At 49.3% G+C, this 22,318-nt stretch overlaps 1 protein-coding gene across 7 annotated transcripts in view; it reads right to left on the minus strand.

The window, feature by feature from the left end:
• PIKFYVE (phosphoinositide kinase, FYVE-type zinc finger containing) overlaps window positions 1-22,318 on the minus strand; it is a 154,418-nt gene that overhangs the window by 128,104 nt on the left and 3,996 nt on the right. For 6 of the 7 annotated variants that reach the window (XM_029068333.1, XM_029068334.1, XM_029068331.1 and 3 more), the window contains exons 1-3: window positions 17,823-17,872; window positions 6,657-6,837; window positions 5,305-5,484 (exon numbers count right to left, since the gene is read on the minus strand). In XM_029068333.1, coding sequence (XP_028924166.1) covers window positions 5,305-5,484; window positions 6,657-6,828 — 352 coding nt within the window. In that variant the 5' untranslated portion in view covers window positions 6,829-6,837; window positions 17,823-17,872. Of the gene's footprint in view, window positions 1-5,304; window positions 5,485-6,656; window positions 6,838-17,822; window positions 17,873-22,318 lie in introns of those variants that run through there. The other variant, XM_029068330.2, reaches the window with a different exon arrangement.

Genomic DNA, 22,318 nt, shown 5'->3' on the forward strand with positions numbered 1-22,318 from the left:
AATTTATGATATTCCTCATCTATTCATTTCCTGTATCTGCAAGCTAAAACCAAATATCTGTTCAAAGTACTTTAACACGGTGGGAGTGAAACATACTTCCATACTACTCTATGCTTCGGGACTGAGAACATGCATAAAAAATGGATAGTGCTAAAACCTTGCTGACCTCTCCATATCCGCTCACTCCCTTCCCTCTAATGACCCCATCCCTGTCCTGAAATCCAGATATCAAGCCAACTTCATCCATCAAACTCATCCTCACTTGCGCTCCTCCACCCAGAAAAAATATTTCTCCAACTTTATTGACTCCCACGCCCATTGGCTACACCAGCTGTTTCAGGCTTTTAACTCCTTCCTCAAATCCCTGCCCTGTTGTCAGCCCCATCATTTACCCCTAATGACCTTACCACATACTTCATCAAAAAAATTGAAACCATCAGTCCCTAAAACCTCCCCTGCAATTCTCCAGTCTCAACTCCCCATCCTCCCAGTAGTAACTCAAGATGAGATCCCCGCCTCCTCTAAACAATCTGCTTCACTCAGCACACTATTAAAATACCTGTCCCTTCTCCTCTTCTCTCCCTGACAGACATCTTCAACTGCTCACTCTCCAGGGGCTCCTTCCCCTCTGCTTTCAAACATAACCATCTACCCCCTATTCTAAAAGAAAAAAAAAACCCTCCCTTGACCCCACGATCCCCTCCAGTTATCGCCCCAACTCCCTTGTTTATACCCATCGCCTCTACTTCCTCTCCCCCAACTCTCCCCCTGCAATCTGGTGCCCACCACTTCATTCCACTGAAACCTCTTTCTCTAAGGTCACCAATGATCACGTTCTTGCCATATTCAATGACTTCTACTCCATCCTAATCCTCCTCGATTACTCAACTGGCTTAGACACTGTGGACCCCTCCCTTCCCCCGCAAACTAAATATCCCACTTTGGCTTCACTGACACTGTCGTCTCCTAGTTCTTCTCCTAGTTCTCTGCCTGCTCCCTCCCAGTCTCTTTCTCAAGTTTCCCCTATGTCTCACACCCTCTAATCGTGGGAGTTCCTCTAAACTCAATTCTGGGTCCCTTCTATTCTCCACCCACACCCTTGGAGAACTCACTTCCACAGCTTCAACTTCCATCCCTGTGCAGATGGCTCCCAAATTCATTCATTCAATTCAATTGTACTTGTTGAGCGTTTACTGTGTGCAGAGCACTGTACTAAGGGCTTGGAAAGTACAATTTGGCAACAAATAGAGGCAATCCCTACCCAACAACAGGCTGAAAGTCTAGAAGCGGGGTGACAGACAACAAAACAAAACAAGTAGACAGGTATCACTGTGGACGGCACTTCCATCCTTCTCGTCTCACAAGCCCCACAACCTTGGTGTCATCCTTGACTCTGCTCTCTCATTCACCCCACACATCCAGTCTGACACCAAAACCTGCCGGTCTCACCTTCACAATATCGCCAAAATCTACCCTTTCCTCTCCATCCAAACCGCTACCTTGTTAGTACAATCACTCATCATGTCCCAACTGGAAGAGCCCGGGCTTGGGAGTCAGAGGTCATGGGTTCCAATTCCGGCTCCCTCACATGTCAGCTGTGTGACTTTGGGCAAGTCACTTAACTTCTCTGTGACTCAATTCCCTCATCTGTAAAATGGGGATTTAAGACCGTGAGCCCCAAGTGGGCCTTGGATCTACCCCTGCGCTTACAACAGTGCTTGGCACATAGTAAGCACTTAAATGCCAACATTATTATTATTATTATTATTATTATTATTACTGTATCAGCATCCTTTCTGATCTCCCAACTTCCTGTCTCTCCCCACTTCAGTCTGTATTTCACTCTGCTGCCCGGATTATCTTTCTGCAGAAACGCTCTGGGCATGTCACCCCCCTCCTCAGAAATCTCCAGGGGTTGCCTGTCAAAAGCAACTACTATTTGCTTCAAAGCTCTCTATCACCTTGTCCCCTCTTACCTCACCCCCCTTCTCTCCTTCTACAGCCCAACCCACACACTTCACTCCTCTGCTGCTAACCTCCTCACTGTGCCTCGTTCTTGCTTGTCCTACTGTCGACCCCTGGCCCAGGTCCTACCTCTGGCCTGTAATTAATTCCCTTCCTCCTCACATCCGCCAAACTAGCACACTTCCCCCTTTCAAAGCCCTAATGAGAGCTCACTTCCTCTAGGAGGCCTTCCCAGACTGAACCCCTTTTTCCGCAGCACCTCCTCCCCTCCCCATCGCCCCGGCTCCCTCCTTCTGCTCTATCCCCCTCCTCACCCCACAAAACATGTGTGGACTTCGATTTCATCCATCTCAATGCCGACCCTTGCCCACATCCTCCCTCGGGCCTCAAACTCCCTCCCCCTTCATATCCGACAGACCACTCTCCCCACTTCCCTAGCCCTACTAAAATCACATCTCCCAGAGGCCTTCCCTGACCAGACTCTTCCCCTATCTGCCCTCCCTTCTGCATTGCAAGGCTCCTGGATCTGCACCCCAAATGACACTTCGATATTCACCCACTTGCAGCCCCACTTCACGTTAAGTACATATCCATTGGTAATTTATTTTTTCTCTCTCCCTCTCTAGTAGGTTGGCTTCTCATGGGCAGGAATCGTATCCAACAACTGTGTTGTACTGTACTCTCTCAAGTGCTTAGTAGGGTGCTCTGCACAGAGTAAGGGCTCAAAAAATACTACCGACTGATTGATGGTGGTTTGCAGGCTGCCGCTCACACCCTGGCATTCCTGCCGGTCCTGTTCCTGTACAGCACAGTGGCCAGACGACTTCCAAAACCTCCGGACCAGTAAGAGGTGGGGCCGGCCATTCGACAGCTGCTCCTGCCCAGCAGCTGACTCAGACCGCACGCCCCTTGGGGTGGGAGACACAGTGCTGCTGCACACATGCAGCCCTGTCTGGCCCCCACTTTGGTCTGGCCAGGTCTGGCTCTGACCAAATCGGGGCAGTGGTACCCCTGCGGCAACTTGGCCTGGCCAGAGCTTTAACAGCAGCAAAAATCAGCTGGATTGAGCCCGGGGCCCCAAGGCCAGAAGGGCCTAAGCTCGGGCGAGTGGCTTGGCCCTGAACTTCTTCCTCCATATGTAGCAGTGGGGGCAGCCCATCCATAACTGGGAGGGCAGGAGATCAGACTCCACTTCCTCAGGAAGAACCTTCGAGACTCGTTCCTGACCAACTTCCAATGCCAACTCTCAGGGATCTGCTAGCCTTTATCTCTAGCACCCAGCAAAGATTACCTTCCTGAAACCTCATTGTTTTTATTGCAAAAGAAAGTCCAGCTTTTTCTTTAAGTCTCTTTTCCCCAGGCAGGGATGAAGATTTTCTCACAAAGTTTTGGTGAAATTCCCTGAAATGGTCTTCCAGTATCCAGGGCCACCAAAACCTGAGAAAATCAAACACAGATGTGGGCCCTGACTTTCTCCCACTTCAGTGATGCATCATCTAAGACCCCCAGAGGATTCCGCACCAGGAGATGCTAGACCGAGAAGGCCAAAACAGGGTTAGCAAAAATTTTATTTAAAAAGGAAAAATTAGCAGAGAACAAAAACCTTACAAGCTCAAAATCTGGATCCATCTTAAAGGTTCTTTTTGCATCTTGACATTCAGATATTTTGACTACATCTTGCTCTGCAGAAAACCTGAAAATCAGATGCTTGCCAAAAACTCTGTAGGCGGCGTGGCCTAATGGAAAGAACAAGGACTGCAAGTCAGGAGACCTGGTTCTGCTGTTAATCTGCTTTCTGACCTTGAGAAAGTCACTAACCTCCCTAAGCCTCAGTTTCCTCATCTGTAAAATGGGTACGAGAAACCAGCTTGCCCCACGGTCAACGGACCACAAGCACCGTATGGAACAGGGACTCTCTGATTTGAATTTCTGCATCTACCCCAAAGCCCAGCACCCAGTTTGGGCATCTAGGAATGGTTCGATAGATACCATTATTATCATTAATGTAGTTATCATTTCTGCAAAGGTTTCAGATTAAAATTGATTAAACTGCTAGGAACGAGGGAATACCCATTTGTAGTTTTCCTTTGGAAAAAGCTTTGCAAGAAAAATGCTCCCTGCTGAGTCCTCCTTACAGGGCACTAAGATTTGGGGGACCTTTGGGGACCAAGAGTAGACAGCAATCACCACCCCTAGGGTGCACTAGCAAGAGGGGTCACGGCAGCACGGGCATGGTTAAGAATATGACTGCAACCGGGCCGAGTTGGAAATAGAAACTGGATATACCGGGAACGGAAGGGAAAAATCAATGGCACTGAACCAATGGGGGTGGTCACAGCCCATTCCCAGTGACAGGCTCTGCCTGTGATAACGGGCACAACAACGATGCCATACAGAACGCTACATTTGTGGGCAGCGTACGGTGATGACATTGAAAACGAGGCACATGTACAGAGAGTAATGTGACGACACCACACGGGATATGAGGGGTGGTTCATTTTTTTCCTGCCTTGGAGATGAGAAGGGCTTCAGATGCGAGAAGCCATCCTGAGCTAGCACTTTCCATTTCTAAGGCCAGGGTCAGCAGATTGATTCCAAGTATTCTAAAGCCACAGAAGAGGAAATGGTGCTGATTTGTTGCATACAGGACTGGAATAAAGCATCGACTTTAAGGTGAAAAGACTCGCACATGTCTGGGGGAGATTTCTGAAAGAAGTTTGCACGGCTACTTGAAAAATTTGGTTAGGAAAAAATACCCTATCTTTTGAGCTCCTATATTTCAGCAAACTCCATATCAATCAATCAATGGTATTTATGGAGCGCTTACTGTGTGCAGACCATTGTAGTAAGGGTTTGGGAGAGTACAGTACAACGGAGTTGGGAGATTCATTGGCAGATTTAATGACCTATAGAGAAAACTTCTTAAAGAGAAATCATGTTAGGGCCAAATAGATGATATAGAAATACATGAACTAAACAGGATCTGGAGAACTTTACAGGACATTTTACAGATAATTTCTGTCCTTGAATTTTGATTTTCAAACTATGATTTTGGTTTAAGTAGCAGCTCGCTTAAGTTAACCTAATTCTCCTAAAAACAAGTAAGCTCAGCTCTTCTGAAACCCAACTAAAAGTCAGTCGAGGGACCCTGGCTAGCCTAGATTAAAGTTCAAGGAAATACATGCCAATTTTTTAGGCTCAGCCAGTTCTGTTGAGTAGTTGTTTTACTTATTCTGGCGGAGATCCAATTGCTTCAAGGGAGCATATGGTCACAAGATCAACCTTCTGTGCAATGGTCCTACCCAGGCAGTGTTAGAAGCCCCACTATGTTGGTTTTACCTAGGATGGCAGAGGACCTTCGCTGCAGCTCTTCATTTAACTGCTTCGTGTAGGGCCCAGGAGATCTGGCGGTTGGCGTCCTGGCTGGGTGCTGAGGACGAGTAAAACTTGCGTTCAGAGGCTGCTGGTTTTCCTGTCCACCTTCCGCTCTCTCTGGCGCAGATGAAAGCCTGCCCTCATCTGAAAGAATGAAGCCAACCAACAGTGGTGAGGGCAAGGAGGTCAAGACATTGAAGGGGAAGGAGAAAGCCGGCATGGGACCCTCCAACCTTCCAGCCCAGGAATTTTCATTTAGAAGGAGAAATCCCTTCAACACACAAAGGAATGTTCCTGAGGAAAGGCATTTTAAAAAGCCCAGGGACAAAATCATTACAGCTCCATGACCCTTTTATGTCTCTCCCAACATTTACTAAATGATAAAACACACAACACTTGCAGACTAAGGAATACAGCTTGGATTGGTTCCAGAAAAAAATACTTCTGTGAAATGTAGCCTCAAAGCAAAAACTGATTTTGGCAAAGCCTCTTTTTTCAGCTTCCACTTTTACTTGGTATTTAGAAGGCCCTCCCAGCTAAACTGAGCATTTCTTTGGAAGGTATTCGCCCAGTTAGGATTTAAACCCTTCAACTAATTTTAATGTTTAATGGGTTTGGTCAGTAACAGGCTCCATGTTGTATTCTGACTTGTTAAAATGTAATCCTTTTAATTAATTGCTCTCATTTAACGCACCCAGCCCACTTCACTTAGCAATGCTTTTTCTCACAAAGACGGACGAAATATAGATCTAGATTGTAGATTGGAAACTCCTTGTGGGCGGGGAACCCGTCTACCAACTCTGTTATCTGGTACTCTCCCAAGTGCTTAGTACACACAATAAGAGTTTATTTATATTTATGTCTGTCTCCCCTTCTAGATTGTAAGCTCACTGTGGGCAGGGAATGTGTCTGTTTATTGTTATGTTGTATCCTCCCAAGAGCTTAGTACCGTACACAGTAAGCCCTCAGTAAATACAACTGAATGATGAAGACTGACTGACTTGACATGCCTGAATTTTGAAGTTAAAACACAAGAAGATGCTCTTCAAGGTTCCAGCAGAATTAAAGCAGAAAACGAGAGGCCATGACCATCTTCCTAAATGAATTTCTTTGAAGCTTTAGGCTTTCAACATGAAACCACTGCCCCGGTATAGCCAGCTTCCACATCTCCCTCCTTTGGCAGTCAAAGACTGCCAAGTGACACGGAAGCTACAGAACTGCCAGTGGCCTGTCCGTGAGGGTGCTAGGCCAGCGATCCTCAGTGATCTCCCGAGTCAGGACTGATGCACGGCTTGACTCCCCAGGACACCCCCTACCTTTGCTGAAACGAAAGAGATTTACGAAAGAGCTGTAGGCTGATTTAAATGGAGGCTCGTCCTGGTCTGGAGTCAAAGGCTTGAAGTGCGTGAGATGAGAAGGGCTAGCAGGAGAGCTGGGCAAGTCACTGGCAGAGTCCGGGGTTGGTGACGCCTTATCATCTGTGGCCATTTCATGAATCTGCAGAGAACAGAAAGAAGAGGAGTGCTACATCCTGGAAACCCGAGAGTCACAGAGCAGATAGCAGTCAAGGTAGAGGGTGGAGTGGTCTGACTAAAATTCACATCTGTGAAGCCATATTCAAAAAGAAATAAACTCAGCTGAGTGGAACAACTTGTCTAGTTCTTAAAAGGCAGAGGTCTGGTCAGTCCGTATTTTGTTTTTATCCCCAGCTTTACGCTACAAAAGGTGAAGAGAAAGCTATTCATTTCCACTTCCTAGACAGTGCTCCATTCACAGCAAGCATTTCATTCAATCGCATTTATTGAGCGCTTACCATGGGCAGAGAACTGTACTAAGTGCTCGACTTAATCAATTTGATTACTTCTAGCAGGGAGGGAGGGGACGAGAATTAATACCTAATTTGCAACTGCTTTTTCTAGAGGATTTGGAGGGAAAGGGCATTCAGCAGCGCCAGGAAAGCTTCTGGCTTCCCAGATCCTTCGGCATCAAGCAGAGGCCCAAAAGCAGAGCACTCCCCCGGATGACATCATCCCCCTTTGGGGCAGCAGGGAGGAGGGTGGGAAACGTGTGGTCTGAGGTGCCCCTGCCGCACTCTGGCCACCAGTCTGGTTCCTGCTCTGGACCAGAGTTGCCAACCCCCTGCCCGGTGCCAGCCAGGGGCTGCTCTCTGGGGTGTCCAGCCCAGGGGAGCTATGGGTAAGGTGGCCCTCCCCACTTCTGCAAGCAGGCCCCGGCAGCACCTCCACTCCAGGGCCAGGCTGCCAGAAAAGCCCTGCTTCTAGTAGCCTTCCATCTCTTCCTCTCCCTCCGGCAGCTTCCCTGTTGCCACTTTAGCAGTCCTAGGCTGGCCACATATGCACCCTAACACCCACTTGTAGCCCAGCAGCTCTGTGTTCAAAACACCCACCTTAAGACTCCCTCATCACTGCCTGGTTAAAGCCCCCTCTTTTCAGGCACTTTCTTTTTCTCGCTGCTCTCAACCAAGAAATGATCAGTCTGGAAGCCCCACTTAAATCAATGTCTGGAAGTGGGACACAGTTCTTGCAAGAACATCAAGAAGGATGTGGAGCGACAAGTCAGTTACCAACGTTTTATATCTCTTGGCACACATGGCCTGCCCTTTCCCCTATGTCTCTGGCTTAAAGAATGAGAATTTTCTTAAGAGCTTGCTTTGGTAGGGCGTAGGGGCTTTGGACTCAAGGGACGTAAATTCGTGAGGCTATCAGTGTGGGGGGCACCAGACCCATCCAGGGGACAGAAACAAGTAGTTCCACTTCTGTTTCCCAACTCTCCCCGCCCTTCCCCCTCCCCCCTCCAGAGGTTTTCCGTTTTCCGGGTAAGTGGGCACTGCTTGGCGATTCCCCGAATTCCCACTCTCATTAGCCCAGTCCCTAGCCTCCCCTTTCCAACAAGCCCATGTCATCTTCCCTCTAGAGACCCCAATGCCCAAATCATGTCTACTCTGGCAGGTCAATCCCCTCTCTCCTCAAAAACAATGAGGAGTGGAGCAGACAACCAACGATTCAAGCCAAAATTGAGAAATCAGGGTTGCTAATTTCTTCTTCTAAAAGCACATGCGTCTCAACGGATGTTTTACAAAACTGACTTGTACCACGATCACGTGAAACTGAAGATTTTTATTCATTTTTACATAAGTTAGCGATTGTTGGGTAAAAAGTAGCCAGAAAAATTGGGAGCTTTCGGCATACGCTACAAAGCAAACACAAGTATTAACCTGTCCTAGGTGCTCTCTATTGCTTCCAAAGTTCTGGCACGACTAGCATCCCCCGAGTTGTTTGCAGATTCGGGAGGACGGGGTTGGGGGGAGGGGGACATCCTTCCTTTTCATCAACAACGATATCTGTTGAGAGCTTCCATGTGCACAACCCTGTACTAGGTGCTTGGGAGAGGACAATAATAATAATAATGTTGGTATTTGTTAAGCACTTACTATCTGCAGAGCACTGTTCTAAGCACTGGGGTAGACACAAGGGAATCAGGTTGTCCCACGTGGGGCTCACAGTCTTAATCTCCATTTTACAGATGAGGTAACTGAGGCAGAGAGAAGTTAAGTGACTTGCCCACAGTCACACAGCTGACAAGTGGCAGAGCTGGGATTCGAACCCATGACCTCTGACTCCAAAGTCCGTGTCCTTTCCACTGAGCCATGCTGCTTCTCTTCTCTTGTTCATCAACAAGAGTTGGTAGACATGTTCCATGTGTTTCTTATCTATAAGCACCACTCCAATGTCTACCCAGAGGCACCTGCTGACCTCATCCATCACCATCTCCTTTACCATAAGCTTCTTCAAGGGCCTTCATATGCAGAGAGCCACATCTCATAACTACATTGCGCTTTGAATCCTGAAAACACTTGGTTACACGTCTGCCCTTCGGCAGTCACGTCCACATCCTTACACTCTATTAATTTCCCCCATCTGTAATTTATTTCAATGTTTGTCTCCCTTGTAGACTGTAAGCTCCGTGTGCGTATGGACTATCAATCAGTGGTACCAGGTGTTTATTACGTGCAGAACACTGTCCTAAGAGCTTGGGAGAGAACAATCAACAGATTTGTAGACGTGTTCCCTGCCCGCAATGTACTGCACTTTCCCAACTACTTAAGTATTGGTGAGGTTAGAAATTGTACAGTGACTAGAGAGGATGAGGTCAAACGTGGACAGTGACTCAGATGGCTAAAGAATTGGTCACTAAATAACAGAGTGGCCTAGTAAGAGCACAGGCCTGCAAGTAAGAGGACCAGGGCTCCAATCCCAGCTGCACCACTGGCCTGCTATGTGACCTTAGGCTAGTGATTTTACTTCTCTGTGCTTCAGTTTCCTCAGGATTAGCCACCTGTTCTCCCTCTTACTTAGACTGTTAGCCCCACTTAGGAAAGGGTCTCTGATCTAATTGTATTGTATCTGCCAGAGTGCTCACTACAGTGCTTGGCAAATACCACACGTTTCAGTAAATTAAACACCATTCCTTCAAGCGATTTAACAGCAAACAATACAAAAATTCAGAATCAAAAGAGGGTATTGTGAATGAAAACAAAAACCATACTGGTTTCTTAATTTAGTTGCACAGGCTACTGGGGAGCCATTTTAGGATATGAGTACTGCAAACAGGAAAAATTGGCAATTGTCCTATTGAGTAGAGGGGTCATTTAAAATCAATCATTAGTATTTACTGAGAGCTTATGTGATGAGCACTGTACTAAGCAGTTGGGAGTGTACAACAGAAACCAGACCATTAAAAGATAAGGATAAAAAGCTCTCTGGACTTCAGCCAAGGACCTTATCTCTGCACAAGGAAAAATGCTTGGGGAGGCGTTGGCTTCCTTCTCCTCCACCCCCCAGGGCTAAGGGTCACCCCATCCCTCCCTGGCCATCCCTTTTTTGCTTCCTTTGCTTCCTTTTGCTACCCCTGACTCCAGTTACTGGTCACAGTCATTTTTCCTCACACCCGCCGCCAGGCCCCACCTCCAACTACCATGATCCCTTTCTCACAATCCTTCGCTGTCTCTACACTGATCCTCAGAGACTTCAATATCCACATGGATATTCCTGGAGACCTTCCTGCTGCCAACTCTTCCTCTCACTCAATTTCAACAGCTTGCTCGACCCCACCTCACCCACCAACTTGGAAACATGTTTGACCTCATCGCCTCTAGTCGCCATACAACCTCTCTTCTCACTAACCCTGAAATTCCTCTTTCCGACCACAACCTCTTCACCTGCCTTCTCTCCCACATACCTCCTCCCCACAAAATCTGTCCTGCTCCCCATAGGGACCTCTGATTTCTTGACCCCTTCCAATTTTTCAATCATGCCTCAATCTACCCAAAGTACCTTCTACTGATGCACTGAACTCAACTCCCTTGCTCCCATCCTTCTGCCAATCTCATATCAGCTTGTAACCCCAGATTACCTCCACTGCACACTTCCTCTGCTCTCGTGCTCAAGCTGCAGAGGACTGTTGGTCGAATCCAGACACTAGGCCAACCTCGTCCATCTCAACTTCATCCCCAGCTGCTTTAATTCAACTCTGTTCTGTGCCTGGCAACAATACTTCTCCATTCTTAATGACTCTCATGTTCATTATCCACGATAAATGTTTCAGACTTTGACGCCCTCTTCAAACCCCATCCTCCCCGTCCCCCTCATCTTGTGTCGCTACTGACCTTGCCACTGAAATCATTAGGTGTGATCTACCTAAAATCTCCCCTGCGTTTTTTTATCCCTCTATTTGGCCTCTCCCATCGTCTCAGCCAAATCTGGGAAGAAGTGTGACTTATTACAAAGAGCACGTGCGTGGAAGTCAGAGGGTACTGGACTCTAATCCCAGCTCCGCAACCTGCCTGCTGGGTGACCTTGGGCAAGACACTTAACCTCTCTGTGCCTCAGTTTCCTCATCTGTTTCTCTCTCCCCCTTAGCCTTTCAGTCCCATATGACATGGCTTGTGTTTGACTGGTTATCTTGTACATAACCCAGCATTTAGTGCTTGACACGGTAAGCGTTTAACAGATTCAATTACTGTCATTATTATAACCTTGAACTTTATTGCTTCACTCTACCTGTAATTTATTTTAGTGTCTGTCTCTCCAGCTAGACTGCAAACTTCTGTAGACTCTAAGCTCCTTGTACGCAGGGAATGTGTCTGCCAACTGTACCGTATGGTCCTTTCCCAAGCACTGAAACACAGTGCTCTCCCCACAGTAACTAGTAAATACCACTGATTAGGGAAGCGGTGTGAACTAGTGGAAAAAGCATGGGCCACTTGCTCTGCCACTTCCTTGCTGTGTGACCTTGGGCAATTCACTTCACTTCTCTGTGCCTCAGTTTCCTCAACTGTAAAATGTGTGATTCAATAAGTGTTCTCCTTCCCACATGTGGGTGAGAGAGCCTTCCTAATCGAATTAACTTGTATTTCTACCCCAGCACTTAGAACCGTATCTAACATATACTAAGCACTGAACAGATACCGTAAAAACAGAATACAAATACTGATTGATTGCTTGATTGATCCTGGAGGACAGGAATCAGGCCTAGTAACTCAAGTATACTTTCCCGAGGGTTCTGTCCAGTACTCTGCCCAGAGCCAGTTCTCAATAAATATTTCTGGTTGAATGATACTCTATAATACAGACTTTAAGCCTATAGGGTTTCTAAAAGAAAATACCGGGACGGGTTTGAATGTAATGCCTGGGAGATCAAAATCACAGGCAGCAATTTACCAACACCACCTTGCAGATCTTAAAAATACTAATCATACTGCAATGCTGCATACTGCACGCTGGAGAAGCAGCATGGCTCAGTGGAAAGAGCACGGGCTTTGGAGTCAGGGCTCATGAGTTCGAATCCCAGCTCTGCCACTTGTCAGCTGTGTGACTGTGGGCAAGTCACTTAACTTCTCTGTGCCTCAGTTCCCTCATCTGTAAAATGGGGATTAAGATTGTGAGCCCCACGTGGGACAACCTGATTCCCCTATGTCTACCCCAGCGCTTAGAACAGTGCTTGGCACATAGTAAGCGCTTAACAAATACCAACATTATTATTATTATGCAATGATGCTTACTGGAGCCTGCATCTCTGAATAGAGGAGCCCAGGCTATAAGGAACAGTGGAAGGAGGTCAGGGCTGTAATGAAACAAGGCTTTGCTGATCACACTTTTACTTTTACACAGCCCTGAAGGTATGCAGATCCAGATATACTCCAGGTCTCATCACAAGCAAAGAGAGATGGCAGCAAACAATTCTGGGATTGCCTTAACATCCAGAGAGAGGAGGGAGAGGAGGGAGAGGGGGTGGGAGAGGGATACAAGCAGGGGGAGTGCATGAGTGGGCGGGAGGGGAGTCAGCACAGCCTAGTGGGAAGAGTACAGGACTTTGGGACTTGGAGTCAGGGGACCCTGGAGAATTTGGTTATCCTGAATCTACCACAGGATTCAGCATAGTGCTTTGGCATATAATATGCACTTTATAAATATCGCGATGAGAACAATAATAATAATAAACCCAGAAGAACACTATCCTCCTCATCTTCCAAGCCCTACTAAAAATCACATCTCCTTCAGGAAGCTTGCCTTGATTTCTCATCTCCTCACCCCCAACGCTTCCCTTATGCACTTGATTCCTCCCCCCACTAATCAGATCTTCAGCCCATCCGTCCCCCACAGCGCTATCTTTACATTTCTTTAAACTTAGTTGCTTCCTCCTACCTTTAATTTATTTTAGTACCCATCTCCCTGGCTAGATTGAAAGCTCAAAAGCAGAGATCTTGACTGTTAACTCTGGTGTACCCTTCCAAGCACTTGGTACTGTGCTCTGCGTAGAGAAAACGCTCAATAAATACAATTGGTTGATCGATTCACTGGGAATTCGCCGACTGAGCAAGCTATAATGAGGTCTCACTGTTCACCCCATTGCTGGCAATACCTAAGCCAGAGTCCTTCTGCTGACTACCTGAAGATCAATATTAACCATACGCCCTCCCAGAATTGCAATGAGACTTCAGACCACACATGAGAATAGTGATAGTTAAGAACTTATTATATACCAAGCACTGCACTAAATGTTGGAGTGGATTCAATATATAGATTGGAGTAAGGACACAGCAACCAAGATCTTCTCGGCACAGATTAGAAGAGAAATTAAGGGAGCAGCATCAAGACCTCAATACAGCAACTGCAGAACGTACAAACACATCCGATTCTATTATTGGGCTCTGAAAACTCCTGAAAAAGTTTGGCTGCCCTGGAATGTTTATGAAGATGCTAAGATTAACTCCATGACGACGTGACTGGCAGGACCAAACCAGAGAGGGTTTGTCAGAACCTCTCCCCATCGCCAATGGAATAAAGCAAGGCAAGGTCCCGACTCCAGTCCCATTCAACCTAGCCTATATAAGCCACGCTCGAGGGTCCCAGACATCAGGGTGATTCCAATCGTCTGGGAGTCTCTTTCAGGTCAACGGGCTGGAAGTGCCATGGAGTCACTCATATGGGAAGGCTCATACCCCGATGACTACAGTCTGGAAAGTGTGCGTGCACATATTCACACACAAACCTCTCAAAACACACACATACAGAGCCTTGTAGACAACTCAACTGCCTCTCACAACAAACAGCACTGTAATCTTGGACCCTCAGGCTGAGGAAGATAAGAATTTTTGTGCCAGTTGCATCTGGCAAACACTTCGACCACCAATAAAAACAACTGTGATATGTTAAGCGCTTATTTTGTGACAAACACTATACTAAGCACTGGGGCAAATACAAGTTGCTCAGTTTTGACACACTTCCTGTCCCATTGGGGGGGCTCACAGTCTAAGGAGGAGGGAGAGCGGTTACTACATCCCCGTTTTATGGATAAGGAAAATGAGACATAGAGCAGGAAAGTGATTTGCCCGAAGTCAGATGGCAGACAAGGGGTGGGGCTGGGATTAGAACTTAGATCCTCTGACTCCCAGGCCCGTGTTCTTTTCAGTAGACCAAGCCGCGCTTCTCCTACCACGGGTGGATTTCAGGGAAGCTGGTTATCTGGGTAGCACACTGTATAATAACTCAAGAAAAGGAAAGGAGGCAAAAAACCAAACCAAGGCAGGTGTACACTACGATAGGCAGAGTATGGCACCAAAATTCAGTCTACACAGAGGGTGTTCAAGGTGATCATTAATTCCTAACCCACCACGGTACTCATCTCTCTAGGACTTAAATATTTATTCATACCCAACCTCAGCACTTGTATATACGTATATTCAAGAGTAGATCCACTAATTTTGATTCCACACTTTGTAAACACATATATCTGTGACCCTCATTAAGCAGTGCGGCCCAGTGGAAAGGCCTGTGAATCGGAGGACCTGGATTCTAGTAACGGCTCCTCCTCTTGCCTGCTACGTGACACTGGGCAGGTCATGTAACTTCTCTGTGCCCCAGTTCCCTCAACTGTAAAGCGGGGATGAAATATCTGTTCTGACTGTTTGGGCTGTGAGTCCCAAGTGGGATGGGGGCTATGCCCAACCTGATTAACTTCTATCTACCACAGCACTCGGAACAATGCTTAACACACAGTAAGCCTTTAAATACCATTAAAAAACAATAACCAATGGTATTTACTGAGCCCTTTGTTAAGCACTTGGGAGACTACAATACAACAAATGGTAAATATGATCCCCACACTCAAGGAGCTTACCATCTAGCTCAGCACTCAGTACAGTACTTAGCACATACTAAGCGCTTAAATACCACAATTACTGTTATGATTATTGATTCCTTATAGGTAGATAACATCTCATGTTTCTGCTATACTTTTGCAAGAGTGTGCATTCAGTGGGCACTCAAATAATAATAGAAAATTATTATTAATCATTTTTATCGAGCGCCTACTGCGTACTAAGCACAAGGGAGAGTACCTGGTATTTGTTAAGTGCTTATTAGGTACCAGGCACCATACAGAGCGCTGGGGTGGATACAAGCAAATCAGGTCGGACACGGTCCCTGTCTCTCAGTCTTAAACCCCATCTCTAGAGATGAGGGAACTGAGGCCCAGAAGAGTGAGGTGACTTGCCCAAGGTGTCACAGAGGACAAGTGGTGGAGCCAGGATTAGAACCCATGAACTTCTGATTCCCAGGCCCGTGCTCTCTCCATTAGGCCATGCTGCTTCCCACAATATCGTTATGACACATCAAATAGCATTACTAAAATGACTTGTACTATTACTAACAGCACTTTACAGCTGTGAGACCTGAACGCTTACCTACCCTGACACCACACCGAAGACCTAGGAGAGTCTCACCAAAGCTCCCTACCCATATGGCAAAGCAGGATCTGAACTAATGGCAACCGAGAACCCCAGTCAAACCACCACCAGCAATACTCGCCACATCACGCCTTCTCTGGCAGGGTCTCGAGAGGATGGGTGACAGCAGAATACCCAAATAGCTGCTCTACTGGGAGCTGAAATGTGGAAGAACTACTTGAAAGACAGTGAAGCTAAACCATAAACAAGGTTGCATGTAAGTGGGCAGTTGGGAACTTAGAACACAGGTCGGTTTGGCAAGCAGCAATCAGTAGGCTCAGTGGAAAGAGCCTGGGCTTCAGAGTCAGAGGTCATGAGTTCGACTCCCGGCTCTGCCACTTGTCAGCTGTGTGACTGTGGGCAAGTCACGTCACTTCTCTGTGCCTCGGTTACCTCATCTATAAAATGGGGATTAACTGTGAGCCTCACGTGGGACAACCTGATTACCCTGTATCTACCCCAGCACTTAGAACAGTGCTCTGCACATAGTAAGCGCTTAACAAACACCAACATTATTATTAATGGAGTGTCTTAAGAGTTGAGGGTTTGGGGAGATTGGGACACCAAAAGGAAAAAACAAAAACAGCGCGAGGCTCTGTGGACAGTAAACGCAACAGGGTAGCAAGAAGCCATCCTTGCAGGCACACAAAGACGTGGTGTGAGTTGTCAATCGTACATCAGTCATATCAACCACATCTGCACCCACTGACAAATTCTCATCTTAGAGCTGGAAGGTCAGCAAAAATAGCCACCTCCATCTTGGAGCACATCCTGAAATACTGTATTAACCGCCCGGGACACAACGATGCATGACATCAATACTTTTGGAAAGCATTCCTCCTTGCTCCCGATCTGTATCCACCATCTTCTTGCTCACCTCATCTTTCTATACGGTTTATCTGTTTGGGGGCATTGGGTTCCCTACCGTAGGCTTTGGAGCCAGGCTTTGGCTGGATCTCTATCCCATCCCACTTTGAACCCTGGGATGCCCTTTGAACCCCTGGGGGCCCTGAATCTGAAGCCTCGGTGAATGCATCTTTTCTGCAGTGGGGGAGGCTTCCTCCACTCCTGAGAGGAAGGAAGGGGGAAGTGGAGAGAGAGAAGGGGAGTCGGAAGGAAAGGGGGGTGGGGGGGAAAGGGGGAAAGAGGAAGGGGAGAGGAGGCAGGGGGAAGGAAGAGAGGAGAGGGACATGAGGATGGGGGAGAAAGAGAAGAGGAGGGGTGGGGAAAGGAGAAGATGGTGAAGGAGGGAAGGTAGAGGAGGGGAGAGAGAGGAGAGAGAAGGAAGAGATGGAGGAAAGCAAGTAATGAGAAGGGTGGAAGGACGGAAGAGATGAAAGAGGGGAGGAAGCGGAGAAGGGAAGAGGGAAGACTAGCTAGTCAAACAAGGAAGGACACTTGTCATACTAGGCCCAGGAGTTTAGGGAGCAATCCACCCAAGCCCCCCAGGACGGGTCCTCAGAGAAGCCCGAGAGGGACTGAGAGGGGAGGGATCAGGGGGGCCCGTGGAGCTGGAGGAGAGGCTGGGGGGCCGGCGGGGAAGTCTGAGGAGCCTGGAAGGGGCTGGGGGGAGAACGGGGGCTCCAGGAAAGACTGGGTGTGGAGAGCCCGGGAAGGGCTGAGGGAAAGTCTGGGGAGGGCTGGGGGGAGGAAGCTGGGGGACCCAGGAGGTGATGGGGGAAAGTCTGGGGAGGGCTGGGGGGGGGGGAGGAGCCTGAGGGGCCCAGGAGGGGATGGAGCAAGGGCTGAGGGGCCCGGGAGGGAATGGGGGAGAACCTGGGGGGCCGAGAAGGGATGGGGGAGAATCTGAGGGGCCTGGGAGGGGACGGGGGAGAACCTGGGGGGGCCGAGAGGGGATGGGGGAGAATCTGAGGGGCCTGGGAGGGGATGGGGGAGAACTTGAGGGGGCCGAGAGGGGATGCGGCAGAGCCTTGGGGGCCCGAGGGGGGATGAGGGAGAATGTGAGGGTCCCGGGAGGGGCCGGGGAGGAGAAGGCGGGGGTCCCGAGAGGGGCTGGCTGTGGGGAGGCCGGGGAGGCCGAGCAGGCCGGCAGCGTCCGTGGGGGATCCGGGGCGGGGGGTGACCGGGACGGGACGGGACGGGACGGGACGGGACGACCCCCAGGGCCCGAGGGAGCGCGCGGGGGGCGGCGGGGGCGGCGGGGCCCGGCTCTTACACGATCGACGCGCCTTCCCCCTCCGGCCGGGAGCCCCGCCCCAGCGCCCCAGCGCCCCACCGCCCCAGACACGTGACCGCCGCACCGCGCACGCGCGCCGCGCCCCTGCCCCCGCCCCCGCCCCCGCCAGGCGCCACCAATCGGCGCGCCGAGCCATCCACCGCGGCCCCCCGGCCCCCCCCGGCCGCCCCGCTCGCCCCGGCCGCCCCGCTCGCCCCGGCCGCCCCGCCCGCCGCCTTCCCCCGCGCCGAGGCCGGAGCGGTCACGGAGCGAGGCCCGGACGGACTCCCCCGCTGGAGGAGCAGCGCGGCTCAGCGGCGAGAGCCCGGGCTGACTGGCCAGTCAGAGGTCGTGGGTTCAAATGCCGCCTCCCTCCGCTCCGCCGCTCGCCAGCTGGCTGACTTTGGCCCAGCCACTTGACTTCTCTGGGCCGCGGCGCCCTCCGCTTCAGATGGAGGTGAACACTGTCAGCCCCACGTGGGACAACAATAACAATAATAATAACGGTGGTATCTGTGAAGCGCTTGCTATGACCAGAGCCCTGTTCTAAGCGCTGGGGGAGATACAGCGTCATCAGGTGGCCCCACGTGAGGCTCACAGTTAATCCCCGTTTGACAGATGAGGTCACTGAGGCACAGAGCAGTCAAGTGATAATCATAATAATGTTGGTATTTGTGAAGCGCTTACTCTGTGCAGAGCACTGTTCTAAGCCCTGGAGGAGATACAGGGTCATCAGGTTGTCCCACGTGAGGCTCACAGTCTTCATCCCCATTTTACAGATGAGGTAACTGAGGCACAGAGAAGTGAAGTGACTTGCCCACGGTCACACAGCTGACAAGTGGCAGAGCTGGGATTCAAACCCATGACCTCTGACTCCCAAGCCCGGGCTCTTTCCGCTGAGCCACGCTGCTTCCGTTACCTGGTATCCTTCCCGGCGCTTGGCACGTAGTAAGCGCCTAACAAATGCTATCATCATCATTATTATTACCATTACAATTATCGACCGCAGGGGCCTCACCATTCCCAAAGACTGACTGGCAGAATGGACTACTGAGTCCTCTCTCCCTCTCCATGTATGATATATTTATAGATGATCTATTATAGATCTAGATCTATTCAGTAGATGATAGATAAGAGGAGTCCAGCATCGATAAGAGGAATAAGAGACCCCCTTGACTGCTTACTGTGTGCATGCAAAACACTGTACTAAGCACTCGGGAAAGTTCAACCCTGGAGAAATGATGGTGTATTGGTTAAACGCTCACTATGCGTCAAGCACCGCTCTAAATGCTAGGGTTGAAACAAGCTAATCAGATTGGACCCAATCCCCGTCCCACACAGGGCTCAAAGTCTTAATCCCCATTTTATAGATAACTGAGACTCAGAGAAATTAAGTGACTTGCCCAAGGTCACACAGCAAAGGTATGACAGAGCCAAGATTAGAACTCCCAGACAGAGTTGGATGATATGGAGGCGAGGCGTGGAGCTCGGGGAGCCTCTGCGCCATCTCTAGCGGCAGTGGGCACATGCAGAGGGGAGTGTGGAAGGGAATTGGGATGAAGGCAAAAAGGGGGATCCAAACTGGAGAAACTAGGGCAAAGCCTGGAGAAGGGCTGTGGGTGGATGTCATGGCTTAAAAACCTAAAGGATGAACCTAGGAGGGGAGACACACTTGAATCTCGTTCTTGCATTTGCTTTTGAGAAGTGGTGTGGACTAGTAGTATCTAAGAGCACAGGCCTGGGAGTCAGAAGACCTGGGTTTTCATTCCAGCTCTGCCCCTCGTTGGCTATATGACCGTCAGCAAGTGCCTCAGTTTCCTCATCTGCAAAATGGGGATGCAATACCTGTTCTCTGTCCTATTTTGTTAATCATCTTTCCGAAGCACTTACTATGTACCGGGCACCGTACTAAGCACTGGGGTCGATACAAGCTAGGATAGATACAAGCTAATCAGGTTGGACAATCAATCAATCATATTTACTGAGTGCCTGCTTTATACAGAGCATTTTACTAAGTGCTTGGGTGAGTACCATATAACAATATAAAAGAGGTAGTTGACACATTTCCTGCCCACAACAAGCTGACCCAAGTCCTCCGGCCCTCCCTATGGGTCCGGGGTCACTGACCCAGGTCGCCGGGCCCTCCCCGCTGGTTCTGTGGTGACACAGATGCTGTCCCACGTCCCAGGGCTCACCTCCAACGTGCCAGGATGCTGAACCATATCCCAGGATTCTCTCCCTAGGTGCCAAAACTCCGACCGTGGACGCCGGGTTGCTAAAACAGGTCTCAGGGCCTCCCCAGATGCACTGTGGTGCTGATCGGGGATCCTGCAGTTCGACCTTCAGGTGCCATGAGCTGAATCAGGTCCTGGGAACATCCACTTTGCTCACTTGGTTCCAGGACCCTCTCTGCCAGTCTCTTGAGAGTCTGCCCTCTTGACATGCCAAGCCAGGAGTCAGGGCTCTTCCCACATTTCTTGAGATGCTTGGCAGAGTTCACAGGCTCCTACTCATTTGTGCTGATGTGCTGACCCAACTCCCAGGCCTCTGCTCCAATGGGCCATCAACCATCCTAAGTCCCAGGACCCTATCCAAAGGTGTTGGGGTGTGGACCTCGGTCCTGGGGATGCGGATGCCAAGACCACCCCTGATCAGATGCCTCTCTCCATCGGTTCTGCCCTCAGTGCCAGGGCGCTGTACCGACATTAATTTGGCATAACCCTTGACTCCTCTCTCTCATTAACGCACATAGTCAATTCATCACTAAATCCTGTCAGTTCAACCTTCGTAACATCATTATTGTATGCTGTACTTTCCCAAGTGCTTAGAAGAGTGCACTGCACACAGAAAGTGCTCAATAAATACGTTTGACTGACTGACTGACCGACCGACTGAATCAGGCAGGTCCCAGTAGCGTCTCCATGGTTCCGACTGTCCTTTCTGTAGTCATCAGTGGGAAAAATAGGGCCAAGGTTTTCACTCAGTCATATTTACTGAGAGCTTTCTGTGTGCAGGGCATTATTCTAAGGGCTTGGGAAAGTGCAACATAATAGAACAGACACATTCCCTGCCCACAGTGAGCTTACAGTCTAGAGGGGGAGACAGACATTAATATAAACAAATATATGATAGATATGCACATAAGTGCTGTGGGACGGTGTCTCAAGGGAGCAAACCAGGACAACACAGAAGGGAGTGGGAGAAAAGTAAAGGAGGGCTTAGTCAGGAAAGGCTTTTGGAAGAGAAGTGCCTTTGTTAGGCTTCAAAGGTGGGGAGAGGAATTGTCTGTTGAAATATGAAGAGGGAAGAGTATTTCAGACCAGAGGCAGGACACGGGTAAGTGGTCGATGGTGAGGAAGATGAGATTGAGGAACAGTGACTAGGTTGGCATTAGAGAAGCGAAGTGTGCCGGCTGGGTTGGAATAGAAGAGTAGCAACGTGAGGTAGGAGGGGGCAAGGTCTCACAGGCCAAGGTCGGCAGAGGCTGTGGGACATCGTGAGGGGCAGGAAAGAGTTCACTAGGAGTGAGCTGGTGGGGGGCTGGTGAGGGGGAGGGGCGTAAGGGGTGGTGCTGGGACAGGGTAACAGGGATGTAAGATCGTTGTGGGCAGGGAATGTGTTTTATGTCATATTGTACTCTTCCAAGTGCTTAGTAAAGTGTTTTGCATCCAGTAAGCGCTCAATAAACACAATAGTAATAATGGGGTGGGGAAGGCACTAGGTGTGGGGAGGGGTTGGATATGAGTGAGCCGGGTGGGGCCGGCATGTGGCAAGGGGGTCAGGTGTGGGGGGACCAGAGGGTGGGGACTAAGGGCATAAAGTGAGGGGCAGGGGGCTAGGAGGTTTGAGAAAGAATGTCCGAAGCTGTGGCAGCTGACTACTAGAGCCTAATGACTAACGCAAGGTTCCTCTAGGAGGTGAGGACCCAGCAGCTCCCAGCTGTGGGGAGGACAGGGAAGATGGATGGGGAGATGAGGAATTCTGTTTTGCACATGTCATGTTGGAGGTGTCAGCCTGACATCCAGGAAGGGATGCCCTGAAGGCAGTAGAAAGTGTGAGTTTGCAGAGAAGAACAGGGGTCAGGGCTGGAGAGGTAGATCTGAGAATCATCCCCTTTAAGATGGTAGTTGAAGCCGTGGGAGCGAATGGGTTTTCCAAGGCAGAAGTTGTAGATAGAGAGCTAAGGGGATCCTCAACTGAACCTTGAGAGACTCCCACAGTTAGGGGGTGGGGGCCACTGGAGGAGCCTGTGAAAGAGATGGAGAAGGCAGATGACAAGGTTTTGGTCAGGTAGAGGAATTTCAGAATTGGTGAGGGCAGAGACTGTACAGGGACTAGAGATGATGAGATCAAGCGTGTATGCATGTCGGCGAGTGGGTGAGCTGAGGTGGAGTTGGACGAGAGAAAGCCGACGAAAGGGTCACTGGGAACATCCCCATGGATATTGAAGTCCCCAAGGATCACTGGAGGGAAGGGGAAAGAGAGACGGAATGCGA

The sequence above is a fragment of the Ornithorhynchus anatinus genome, chromosome 7, assembly GCF_004115215.2.
Source record: "Ornithorhynchus anatinus isolate Pmale09 chromosome 7, mOrnAna1.pri.v4, whole genome shotgun sequence".
In the NCBI taxonomy this organism is placed as follows: Eukaryota; Metazoa; Chordata; class Mammalia; order Monotremata; family Ornithorhynchidae; genus Ornithorhynchus; species Ornithorhynchus anatinus.